The sequence below is a fragment of the Mustela lutreola genome, chromosome 14 (genome assembly GCF_030435805.1).
Source record: "Mustela lutreola isolate mMusLut2 chromosome 14, mMusLut2.pri, whole genome shotgun sequence".
Taxonomy (NCBI): domain Eukaryota; kingdom Metazoa; phylum Chordata; class Mammalia; order Carnivora; family Mustelidae; genus Mustela; species Mustela lutreola.
The window spans coordinates 3,531,885-3,544,863 of record NC_081303.1 but is presented as its reverse complement, the minus strand read 5'-3'; the positions used below and the strand labels follow the sequence as shown (position 1 = coordinate 3,544,863).

Sequence of the window (12,979 nt, the reverse complement as noted above, 5' to 3'; positions counted from 1 at the left end):
AGCTGGCGAGGACAGGCGCTCCACGCACGCTCCCCCCGACCCCTGCCCCATGCTGCTGCAAGGAAGCGCACCTGATCAAAGGTTGGGTGGGGGGACCAGAGTACATTTTTAAGGACAGGCTTGGAGAGAGGACACCCACAGGGACCCTACGAAGTAGATGAAATAAAAGCACCTCAGGAGATGCCCAGGTGGCTCAGCCGGTTGGGCGTCTGCCTTTGGCTCGGGTCATGATCCCAGGGTCCTGCAAGTAAGTCCTGCGTCGGGCTCCCTGCTCAGCGCGGAGCCTGCTTCTCCCTCTGCCTGCTGCTCCCCTGCTTGTGCTCCCTCGCTCTCTGAATATCAGGATAGTTTTCATATGTGGATTTAAATTTTTTAAATGCTATTTTTAAAGATTTTATTTGACAGAGATAGAGAGTGCAAGTGGGGGGAGCAGGAGAAGCAGGCTCCCTGCTGAGCAGAGACCCCCGATGTGGGGCTCGGTCCCAGGACTCTGAGATCATGAGCTGAGAGGAATTATCACATTTTTTATGTTTTCAAGCTGCTCCAACGAGCCTCAGAAGTCCTTAGAAGTACTTTGGGGGCTGGGGGTGGGTGCAGAGTCTTGACCTTGGATCTGAACAAGACTTCTCTCCCACTCTGCACATGGCTTCTTTTCAGCTTGGGTTTCTTCTGCTACAGCGTTTGAAATGCACTTAAATCTCCTAGAAGCACAGCTTGAAAGTACTGTCCTTAAATGTGCACGACCATTAGCCCGGCACCAGCAGACACAACACAGCTCAGTTAAACGAGTGCATAGGCCACAAGACTGTAATGTGCCCGGCTGAGCTTTGAAAACCCAAATCTCTCCTAGTTCTCCGGAGCGCAGTTCTTTAAAGTCACAGATTCCTGGACTTCTCACCAACCCGATTTAATAAACTCTGAAGTCTCGCCTTTTTTTTTTTTTTTAATTCAAATACAATTGACGACTCTCCATAGAACAAGGCAAATGAAAGCTCAAATGTGAATGTAAATCATTGACTTGGCTTGAAAAACCAAAGATAGCCCTAGTGCATTCGTGAGGATAAACACCACTCAGCCGTGAGGAAAGGAAGAACAAAGATGTTCTAAGACAAGACCGGCTTCAAAGACACCCCCAACCTCCTGGCGGGCTCTCACAGCCGGCTCAGACTCTGCAGTCTTCAGCGGGGGAAGGAGGCGGCGCGGGGGGTTCTGAAGGGCCAGCCACGCCAGCAGGGCCTTGCTCCGAGTCCAGAGTGGGGGGCATCTCCCCGGCTTCATCACTTTTCTTGGTAGATATCTCTTCTCTGGGAGGAAAGGCAGAGTGAATTTTTTTTTTTTTTTTTTTTTAAATATACAGGATTCTGAGGGGGCGGGGGAGAACAGAACAAAGGAAACCCCCAGACCCCAGGGAGAACCAGTCATCACACTGAAGGACATCCTTCCTGACTCCTCTACCCAGGCCTACAGAGCTCTCAGCCGGCAGAAGGGAGAGGGACTCTGGCCAGGCTTCAGTCACCACTCAGCTCTTCTCAGGGCCCAGCTGTCCCCTCCACTGGCCCCGTGGGTCCAGCCCTACCAGCCTGTGCCCTGTCATGTCAGCTGAGCACAGGCTCGCTCTCTCTCGCTCTCATTTCAGCTAGTCTCTGGCTAGTTCAGCCTTTCTAAAAAAATTTTTTAAATTAACTTCTTTATGGGTTGGAGGGGCAGAGGGCAAGGAGAGGGAGAACCCCAAGCGGACTCCCCACTGCGCACAGAGCCCCACAGGGGGCTTGATCTCATGACCCGGAGATCATGACCCAAGCTGAAACCAAGAGTTAACTGGTCGCTCACCTGACTGAGCCACCCAGGCAGCCCTGCCCAGTTCAGCCTTAAGTCCACTCTGTCCCTCTTTTCTGCCTAACTTCCGCCCTGGGATCCCCCAAACCTGCAGGCTAGCCTTTCTCTGGGTTCTACCAGCGTGTTCCCATCCTGCTCAGGGCTGGGCGGACCCCATCTTCAGGAGGGGAGGACTAGCCTGTCAAGGGCTTGAGGAGTCAGGCACCTGGAGCTAGAAACGTCTACCCGTAGGCTCGCAGCCACACCTCACGACGAGTTCTCAGCCGAGGCGGCGGAGCTAGGGGGGACTTAGCCCAGTCACGGGGCTAGTACAAGGCAGACCCGGACTCCGGCCTCCGATCTCCACAAGCGCACTGCCGTACCCGCCAGTCAGAGCTGTCCCCTGACTTTGCTGAAGGGACAGGAGGTGACGGAGAAAGGGTTAAGGGAAGCCTCAGAGTTCTGGACGTTCTTCCTTCTTCAGCAAACACTGGAGCAGAGGGACCACAGCCTCCCCGGGACAAGGCCCACGCCCATGAGGTCAACCCGGGGGTCACACTTGCCGTGTGCCCCTGTCAGTGCAGCTTTGCAACATCCCACATCTATGATAAGCCACTGTACCTAAGGTTTTGGTTTGGTTTTGTTTTAATCAGTTCGCCAAGGTCATACATCCCTCCCCCTCAAACTCTAAGGTCAAGAAGCATTGTGAGTAATACTGGATGGAGGTCCATATTTCAAGTCAATTTTTATTTTTTGGACAACTAAGTATCAGTTTTAATAAAACCATTGTTCCTACGTTCACTGACAAAACTCGAACGACAAGCGTTAGCTTGGCCAGTTTTCCTGGTTAATGCACACTTGGCGTTATTAGGAGTTCAAGCCAGGTTTCTTGGCAGACGTTTCTAGGCTGTTGGTCTCTTTTGGGGGTTCCATTCATGGAGACTAGAGAAGGTAACTCGCAAACGCACTTAACCAACACAAGAAATCGCAGCATGGTGGCCTTTGCTGCAGGTGAGCAAGGAAGCCCCTCCCCCTCCCTCCAGCTTGTAGCGCCCATCCCCCCACGGGGAAGCCTCCGACAGGCCCCAACCCCAGACAAGCAGCAAAGGAGCTGCCGCGAGCCGCACAGCTGTGTCAGTAAGGCTGGTTTTCAGCCCTACTAAATCCTAATCTTTCTTTCTTCACCTTTAAATAGCAGAGGTCTTGGGCACGCGACTAGATCTGAGGACCTGGGACCAGAGAGAGGACAGGACACTCCACACCGGCCATCATGGGCTCGTCAAGAGTCAGCAAATCACAATACATGGTGCCCAGTGAGATCCGAATTTCGGGCAAACACCGGAGTTTTTACTCTGAGCAGATCACGGAGACTGCACGGACATCCTTAAGCCAAAACCCTTTGTGCGCTTGATTTAAAATACAAATCGCACCAAGCCCACCGTCCGGGGAGGGTGCAGCGGGGTGAGGGTCCGATCCGGCCCGTGCGGGGCGCCAGGCCGCGGGGCAGGAGAGGGCAGGGCTGCCTGCAGGGAGCTCCCGGACGCTGGGAACCAGGCTGTGGCCAGGCTCGGCCAAGTCCTGGTTTCCATCCCGGGGGCGCATCGCCCCTTGCGCCCAGAGCCCACGCGACCCCCCACCCCAACGAAGAGCCCCGGATCTGAAGCCCATCCCCGCCCGGCTTTCCCTGCCTGCTGAAAGGCCACAGAAGTCGGCTTCGACATGGGGGACAAGGCAGTTTCTCGCCCAAAACATCCGCCCTGAAGCGACAGGTGCACAGGCTTGCGCGCAGCGCACCAGGTGTGCGGCGCTTTGCAGCGGCGGGTGGGGTCCGCCCCCTCCCCTCGCCCCTGCGCACGGGACAGCGCTCACCTACCCCGTGGCCATGGTGACTCTGCGCCTCGTCACCTCGGAGGCCAGGTCTCCGTAGGGCAGGTTGTTGGCGTGGACTGTGAGGCTCTTCTGGGCCATGGCCTTGCACTCTGAGGGCTCAAGGGCTCCGGGCCGTCGGCACCTCCGAATCTAGAACACAAGCGCCAGTAGTCGGCCTTCAGGCCAGACGTGGGTCCCGCCCAGCTCGTCGCTGCTGGGGCCTCAGTGGGGCCTCCCTACAGCCCAGCCACCCCGTGCCCCCGGCCCCGCCGGTCCCCAGGCAGATACTTCTTCAAAATCGAGGTCAGTAAGATGATCCCCAAGGTAAAAGTTGGGGAAATGGAGGCCCAGAGAGGCCACGGCCTTCTCCCCAGGTCGCACGGCTGGGCCCTCCCCCACTGCTCCCGCGCCACGTGCTTCTCCCAGGGAGCCCTCCCCTCCCGGGCTGCTTGGCATCACCGACACCTGCCGCTTTCTTCCCGGAGCACTTACCTTCTTACCTGCTCCTTAGAACAAGAAACTATATGCTGGCTAATCGAACATAATAATAAAAATAAATAATTTTAAAAAAAAAAAGAGGAAAGGGCCATGGGCCAACCTGGGGCTGACAGAGGAGCACGTGGCAGAGACACGGGGGACACGACGCTGACACGGAAGGTCACAGCAGCCACCCACTTAGTGCTGGCTACCTGGGATGTCCTCTAACCTTTTCTTTGGAGACCCAGTCACTGTGCGAACGAGGCTCTGGGCCCCCCGCGGAATGAACGGGGAGACTGAGCTGGGGAGGAAGGAGGCAGCTTCCCCGGGACACAGCTGGAATCTGAAGCTGGGCCTGCCTGGCTGCAAAGACTCCACCGAGGAGCCCAGCGACCCTGGATTTCTGCCCCCACGGATGAGCCCTCTCCAAGGAAAAGGAAGGAGTCTCCATTCCGGGACCCCTGCCACACTCTCGAGGTGACCCTGTGGCATGACCGGGGAGGTCCTGACCTCCCCAGTCTGTTCTTCTGGCAGGAAAACTTTGTTCTCAGGAGGTCACCCAACTGCTGTACCTTTCAACCCCCGCTCAGCTCAGTCTGGGACCCGTTGCACTCTTCAGCTCATGGTCTCGGGGAGCAGTGCCCCCGTTACAGACTCTGGACCCACATGTCAGCGACAGCACCTCCGCGGGGAAGGAAAAGACCAGAATGTCACCACCATTAGCTTTCACTTCTTCTGTCTTTTATCCCCATGGAGTCAGGCTTTCTCGGAACTGGCGTTAATGGGATTGATTTGCCCCGGGGAGGTAGCAGCTGACACAAATTTTTCCCTGCAAATGTGACCTGGATGAGGAATCCCCACAGATGTTGCAGGGAGAGGACGGCACCGCCCTTGCTCCCACTTTCCTGATGAGGCGGCAGGTGCCTTGGCTTTGGAACAGAAGAGACTGATGGCAAGGCAAGGCTCTCACTTTTGCACTGAGTGATCCCGGGTAAGTGAGTTAGCCTCTATGAGCCTCGGTTTTCTTACCTGTAAAAGGGGAGTAACTACTAGGGCAGTAGTGACGGGTGAGAAAATACGAAAGTCCTTCATTTTGACCTTCCTCCCCGCCCCCATGTTAAAGTGTTTAAGTATCTGCCCCAGGACGTATGTAAATGTGTAAATATATGTAGCCCCAGGATGACTATGAAGCTATGCGTGTACATAGATTGCTCTGCACGTAATAGCCAGGAATGTAAGCCTCTTCCTCACAAACGTACTTTTTGGCAACAGAAGGTCCATTTTCCTTTCTCTCCCATCCCAGGGCCTGGCGGAGCGTGGAGATCCTAGTGGGAGCCCAACAACCACAGCATTGTGTTCCCATCTGTTGGCTTCGGCCCTATGATTACCCAAGTCTCTAAACTCTGGAGGGTTTTCCAAAATGTAAACACACATCTGTATGGTGTTTGAATAATGTCGGAAGCAACTATTGCACATCAACTCCAGAAGGGACACAGTGACGGTACTGACTTCTTACAATGGTCTGTTTTGTGTTTGTTTGCTGCTGTTGAGACACAGCGGCTTGGGGAACAACATTTCAGCTTTAGATAGGAACGCGGGGACAGTCTGATGTGGTGCAGATACGTCTCGAACGATTCAGCACACCGCAAACCCGCCTGCCTCCCACACCACGGATCCTTCATGATGGGCCAGACGCCTCGAAGACACCTTTCTCGGAATCGTGACACCCAAACCCAAAGTTTCCAGTCTGGATGGGCAAGCAGCAGCCTGGCAGGAAAAGGGGGTCTTTCTTCACACCGACTGCAGTATGGACCCCAGCGGAAGGCTGCGGCTGCTTGCAGAGCTGGGATTCAGAACGTTGGCTGCCTGGAGTCGAAGTGTGTAAGCTTAACAACCAAGCTGGTCCACCCACAAAACAAATGAGTGGGTAAGATACAGTGAGAGCCTGTGTTCTCTAGAAACAACACGTACACAGCTACCACATGATTGTTCATTCGAAATAGGGGCAACCTTCCGCCGGGCTCTCTTGGTGATGTGCGTGGCACACACAGGGGGCTGATCTCACTGACGGGATCTGCTGTGCGGGTCCGCGTGGCAGACAAGGGACGGGGATCCTCTCGGAAGAACAGGAAGGGGGACCGGGCTGAGCCTCACAGGAGGAGGTGACCCGGAGAGTCTAGGGACACCATTCCTTGGCCATCCCTGCGACAACAGAAGCATGGGGCTCCAGCCCGCTTTGCGACCGTGACTCAGCCGTAATCGCCGGGAACCTCACAAACCTGGGGTGTGATGTCCGCAGGTTGTAGGATGAGCAGCACTAACCAGCGCGACACCTGAGTCCCCTGCCGGCAGCTCAGCTCCCTGGGCCGCTGCTGGGTCGTCCTGCTTGCCTGGCCGAGTGCCGGCCCGAGGCCCACTCGCCTCCCGCAGCTGTGTGTGCCCGAGAGAAACACAGCCTGGTGACCAGTCCCGCTTCACAGCCGGGACCGCAGACTTCAGGTGGGAGCTCATCCAGGCCACGAAAGCTCTCAGCTCAAACCTCAGACGCTTCTTCCCGGTCCTCGGGCCGCGTAGAAAACTGCCGCCGTGGTGAGAGTCTGCGAAGGGCGCTGCCCACGGTCCTCGCCTCCTCTCCGGCGCCTGCAGGCGAGCCCTTGACCCGCTGAACACTTTTTCCAAAGCTGCCCTCGCACTCGGGCGCCAAACGCCATCCTCTGTTACCCCCCCCCCCCCGGCCCCCAAGGCCTTTGCTTAGCAGCACCCCCCCCCCCCCCGAACATCCGCTTTCCTTCCCTCTCCGCCGGCTCTTTCCCAGCAGTGCACAGACACGGTCTTTCCTCCCGTCTTCAAACCCCCTCTTGCACCCACTGTTGCCCACCACACAACAGATGAGCAAAAATCTCTTGGAAAAGACTTGCCTGTGTCTTCTCTCTCCGTTCCTCCCTTCACGTTCCCTCAGCCCTGCGCCTGTGGCTCTGGAAACCATGGATCCCTCTGCCCTGGAGACATCGTTTTCCTCGACTTTCTCCAAGCTCACTGGTCACTCCCTCAGTTCCTTTTGCCTCTTCCTCGATTCTTAACACTAGAGCATCCGGGCTCAGGCTTTGAATCTCTTCTGTTCTCCACACCCGTCTCCCTGTCCATCTCGTTTAGTTGCATCGTTGAAATAACCGTCCATAGGACGATGGCACCCATCTGCCTCCAGCCCAGATCTGTCCCCTGGACTCCAGATGAACGCACCAGCTGCCTACGTGGCATCTCCATTTAGCTAATAACCACGTACACGTGACATGTCCAAGACTGAGCGCTACTCGACTCCTTCACATGTGTCCCACCAGCTGTCTTCCCCGTTTCTTTTAGGGGCAGCCCCTTCCTTTCGGCTGTTTGAGTCTCAAACCTAGAAGTCATCTTTGCCTGCTGATGGTTCTGGGAACCCAGGGGAAAGGGAAGGCCCACATTAAATAAAGTAGAAATTCTGGAACAAATGGAAGAAGGGAGCGGAAGGATCAGAGACGTGGGCACTGCAGACTGGATGTACTGGATAAGGGCAGAAAACTCAGCCCTTGGGTACACTCTGTGGGTCACCTTGGAGGACACTCGTTTCACCAAAGGGACAAAGTAAGCACTGCACGGAAGTGTTGAGGCATCACTGGGATGCTCAGGGGCGGCCGTCCTGTCCTCTGGAGGCCGGGGCTGACGGCGGGAGATGCGGTTATTGGAACTGGCCTCACAGGGCAGCGAGCAAAGTGGCTAATGAAACAAGAGGTCAGCTAGTCGTGTGCCACAATCCCAAACTGGTGGAAAAAATTACCATAATGAGCGGCAAAATTGGAGCGGCGGCTGGCTGGTTTGATCCCCGCAGAACTGCAGAGGCGGTTACTAGAGCACAGCGTTCCCAGGAAAGCTGGGCAGACCACAAATATCGCTCGGTTTCTCCAAGCAAACCAGTGTGGACGCTTCTACGAGCGGCGATCAGTGGCCGCCATGTCCACGCGAAGTCATTGTCTCTTTGCTCAGTTTCCGGACCTGGAATACTGCCAACTGGAAGAAGTCATCGGGAGGAGAGGCCGTAAAACCGCGGTGATGACTGCCAGGAGGGACCCAGGGCCACTTGCTCAGTCAAGTGGCCCGATGCTGGGGAGTCCCGCTTTGACGAACTCGACACAGGATTCAGCCTGCTGATTCCTGCTGCTGGGCCGGAGGTGTCAGCACGGTCGCTGTGTTAGAGCTGGGGGGACGGAGAGGCCACGGGGTCCGTCCGCGGCTTGAGTGTGGGACCGGGGCGGACGCCCTGCCAGGCTGGCGGGACTCTAGCCCGGGGCCGGGGGACGCACGGTCGGGGTGGGAAAGGCTGAACCCCCTCCTCGGGGCCATCACAGTCAGTACCTCGTGGGGAGGCGGCAACAGCCCTGTCGGATGCTCTCCTTAGAAGCCGGAAGGGCTGGGGGTGGTGGTTCCTCGAACCTCCCCTTTCCAGGCGCCCCTCCGGCCTCTGCAGAAGCCACACCGAAGACCACGGCGGACATTCCAGGATGGCAGCGCCGTCGTGTTGGTCCCAGCGGGTGGGGTGGACCCACCCCACCGTGGCAGCCGTCGGGGGCACAGCGGTCCCGGGTCCGCTACCAAGGATGGTCCCGCCTCTGGTTGCGCTCTTCGCGGCGCCTGGTGACTGGCCTCCTGGATCCCAGCCTGGCCCGGCCCAGCCCCCGACGGCGCGCCCGCTGGGAGCAGCTTCTGGAGCAGGTGCGGCCTCCCAGCCCCGGGATCAGCTCCAGCCAGGGGGGCTCCCGGTTCCAGGGGTGCCGGCGGACGAAGGGGTCGCTTGCCGGGTCCCGAGCTCCGGGAGCAGAACCACGGCCAATGCCGTCGGCGGCAGAGCCCCTGACCTTGGCAGTGGAAGCGTGCACACGGCCGAGCTGCCTGTCTCAGCGGCTCTGGGCCCCTCGGGGTGCTGAGTTTTCGCAGCCCCGCAGCGCCCCAGCGGGAGACCCGGGCCGCACCCCAATGTGCTCACGTGGACCTGAGGGGCCAGCGGGCGGCTGGGGCCCACGGCGGCCGCGCACAGCACAACAGCGCCTGTCCCCAGGCTCGTCCCGGGGTAGCTGGGGGAGGACAGTTCTGTCTGGTTCTGTCGTCCGGCCGCGGTGGGAGAGCAGCTGCCAGGCAGCTGGGGTGGCACCGCACAATGATGATGACCGGAAACGGTCCCAGCAGGTGCTTTTGGGCATCTGGTCCCTTACTGCATGGGGGTTGGGGACATGCGGCCCCAGGAGAGACTGGACACCACGGGGGGTTCGGCTGGCTGGTCGGAGCTCGGAAACAGGACTACAAACGCTACATGCCATCTGGAGATGCACAGTGACCGTGTAGCAGGAAGTTCCTAGACCCCTGAGGGTCCTGGCCTCCTGTCATTCCCGACCTCCCGTCACCTCCGCCTGCGTGCGGACTTGGGGACTGGCTCCTGAGAAAGAGCACACGGCAGCCGCGCCGGGCTGTCACTTCCAGGACGATGGGATGGAAGACTGTGGTTTCTGTCTGGGGACTTCCTGCTGGCCTGATTCCTTTGAAGGCAGCGGCCGTAATGGGGAGGCCCAGTGACGAGGGGACGGAGGCCTACCAACAACCAAGAGTGGCCTCGGGAGGGGACGGACTTCCCACGAGCCCTAAAATGAGGCTGTAGCCTGTCGAGAGCTGCGCAACCCCGGGACAGACCTCGAGCCTCAAGCACCTTGCGGGCCTGCACCTGTGTCCTGATCCACAGAAGTGAAGTCGGTGTTTGTCATCGGAGCTGCTGAGCTCTGGGTGACAGCACGGGTGACAGCATGGGCGGACCCTGACCTTTTGGAAACCAAGGGCAGACTTGGAGATTCTGGGTTTCTCATCCCTGCAACTCTGGGCCTGTGGGTTTAGAAATTATTGGTCTGAGGAGGGGAATACACCCCCCATGACAGAAGAACAAACCTTTTAAACTTTTATTTCTTTATTTTTCTTTTTAAGATTCTACTAATTTAGAGAGAGGGAAGGGGTCGGAGGGGAGGCAGCGGGAGGGGAAAGAGAGTCTCAAGCCCGCGTCACACGGAGCGCGGAGCCCGAGGCAGGGCTCGATCCCGCGACCCTGAGACCGTGGCCTGAGCAGAAATCAAGAGTCAGAGGCTTAACCCGACGGAGCCCCAGGAAATACGCGTTGTGTGGCTTCGAGTTACTCTGGGGTCCCCGGGCCGGGAGCAGGAAGTTCCCGTCCGACGGGTCACTTGTCCCTCGTCGCGAAGCCGGGACCGCGGAGGCACGTGTCGTCTCGGGGCGGCCCCGGGGGCGCGGACAGAGCCGTCGGCGACGGGGACCAGAGTGTCACCGGGGACCGGCCGCGGCGTCTCGGGTCGCGCACTCACCTGGTCCGCGAAGAACCCGAGACCGAGCGGACCCCACGGGGCGCGGCCTCCAGCCTCCGGCTCCGTCCCCGGCCCGCAGCCGCCGCCGAGGCCGCCCCCCGCCCCCCCAGCCGGGGCCACCGTCACAGGACGCGGGGGTCGAAGCCCGCGGGTCGCGGACGGTCCCGTCTCCGCAGCGTCGGTCGCGGCAGCGGCCCCGGCGGCCCCTCCGGCCGCGTCTCGTCTCGGCGGCCCCGGGCCTCGGGCGTCCCCCGCGCCGGTTCCCGCGGCCCCGAAGCGCGGCGGCGGCCGGACGAGCGACCCCCGTCGGGCCGCGGGGTGACCCCGGCCCAGGCGACAACCGCGGGGCCGAGCGCCGTGAGCCGCGGCGTCGGGTCGGGCCGGGGCAGGCGCGTCCCGAGCGGGGGAGGCCGGGGTCGCCGCGCTCCGTCGGGCCGGGAACCGCCTGCGGGGTCGGGGCTCCGCGCGACACGAGCCGGGGGCGGTCGCGTCTCCCCGCGCGGCTTCCGGCCCTGCGGACCCGGCCTCGCCCCGCGTCTCCGGAGCCACTTGGCGCCGGGGGGCTCCGCTCGCCGCGCCCCGACCAGCCCCAGGTCCGGCGGGGAGGTCCGCTTCCCCCGCGTCCGGGCGGCCGAGCCCCGACCCGCGGCCCCTCCTGGCTCCTCCGCGCGTCCCTGAGCCGGTTTCGTGCGCCCCGTGGTGGTTCTTTGTGAAGATTTCACGATCCGAGCGAGGCGAGCCCCGAGGGCAGCGCCGGAGGCAGAGACCCCCCCCCCCCCCAGCAGGAGCCTGACGCGGGGCTCGACCCCAGGACCCCAGGACCGTGACCTGAGACACTTCGTTACCCCTACTTCGTTCCTGGGCCATCGGCTCAGACTCACCGGCCAAGCCTCCGTGTCAGGACGGACGGCACCCAAGGGTGCGGAGCGCGGCCCGGCACGGAGCGGGGGCCGTCCCGTCGGACCCCCGAGCCGCCAGCGAAGGAGCCGCGCCCGCCCGCCCGCCCCACTCTCCGGCCCTGATTAAACGCGCAGTTTCTGGGATGGGGGAGTCGTGCTTTTCTGGGGCCTGACAGGGGTGGCGCCGGCCCCTGGCCGCTGCTGCTCCGGGGCTTCTGGAACGCGAGGCACCAAGGACCGCGCCGTGGCTGAGAGGGGACCCGCCTCACCTGCGGCCGGATGACATCCCCGAGTGCCTTTGGGACAAAGCTTAAAATTCAAGTACCTTGAACCAGGCCCCGATTCTGGGCTGCTGGGGGAGGAAAGAAGGGATGAAGCAGCGATGTTCACGACTGACTCCATTTCCCTGTGGGGCTTTAAGCTGGGTATAAAGTCTGGTAACTTAGCCATTTAAGAGGAAACTCTGTGGGGGCGCCTGGGTGGCTCAGTGGGTTAAGCCTCATGATCTCAGCTGGGAGCCTGCTTCCCCCTGCCTCTCTGCCTACTTGTGATCTCTCCCTGTGTCAAATTTTTAAAATCTTAAAAAAAAAAAAAAAAAAAAAAAAGGAAAATCTGGAACATCCTTTTCTGTCTCAGACTACAGAAATCCGATACCCAACCCCCCAGCCCACCGCGGCTGTAGGGAGCACTGGCAACTTCTGCGGGAGCACCCTTTACTCTGGGTGTCCTACTCTTTCCAGCTTCCTGTACCGACAGTCTGACAGCAGCTCTTCCTCTGCACTGGTTAATTTATGTTAATTCTTACATTTTGTAGGGACCACTGAATCCCTTAGCCAAACAAATATTAAAAACTGCCTCAGTAACCGTGTGTGTACCTCCAGCTCGAAAACCACAGCCCTAAGTCAGCACTGCGGGTACCTCCTGCACAGAACGGTGTGAACTCACTGACATGGGACCCTGCCTCTTGGCAAATCTAAACCCGGAGGCCAGAACCCATCTGTCCCTCCTTTTTGCTCCTCTGCATTGTCCCTGGACCTGAGACTTACTCATCTGGAAGCACAGGCCTGCTGAATGACACATCCCTGCTCTAATTCCCCCACTGAACACTAATGCATCTGGGGGCTCCCTTTTCATTTCAGATGAGGGAACTGTTGATTTTTTTTTCCTCCCCCTCAGAAACTGAGAAGACCAAAGTCTACGAACAATCCTATTTCTTAGCAGGTGTGTCAAGAAATGGTGAGAAACAAGGCCAGGTAAGTAGTGCCTAAATGCCTTTAGAAGATCTTAATTGTATTTAGAAAGATCAGCAATGTAGACAGATGGAGGGGGAAGGGGAAAGCCTCCACTAGGAGATGGCTCAAGGCATCCAGAAAATAGGTCATTAGTGATGGAGGTGTGACCAACCTCAGGCCACAGCCTGCGTCTCTGCTTCCTCCACCAGACCATGCTGAGGTAAGAAACCGACTTCTGTATCCCTGGCGACTGATACATAATTGATGCTCAACCCCTCGCCTAATGTTACCCGAGTCT

General features: G+C 59.0%; 1 protein-coding gene across 2 annotated transcripts; it reads right to left on the bottom strand.

Moving 5' to 3' along the window:
* Positions 1-968: 968 nt before the first annotated feature.
* Positions 969-12,470, bottom strand: MYOCOS (myocilin opposite strand). 2 transcript variants are annotated; one of them, XM_059146557.1, is made up of 3 exons: positions 11,775-12,470; positions 3,689-3,834; positions 969-1,304 (listed from the first exon to the last, which is right to left on the bottom strand). In XM_059146557.1, exons 2-3 carry the CDS (start codon positions 3,781-3,783, stop codon positions 1,163-1,165), a joined length of 237 nt encoding a protein of 78 aa, XP_059002540.1. In that variant the 5' UTR covers positions 3,784-3,834; positions 11,775-12,470; the 3' UTR covers positions 969-1,162. The 2 variants fall into 2 exon arrangements, with proteins under 2 accessions (XP_059002540.1, XP_059002541.1); XM_059146558.1 differs by lacking the exon at positions 11,775-12,470 and having other exon boundaries at positions 3,689-3,925.
* Between the last annotated feature and the right edge of the window lie 509 nt (positions 12,471-12,979).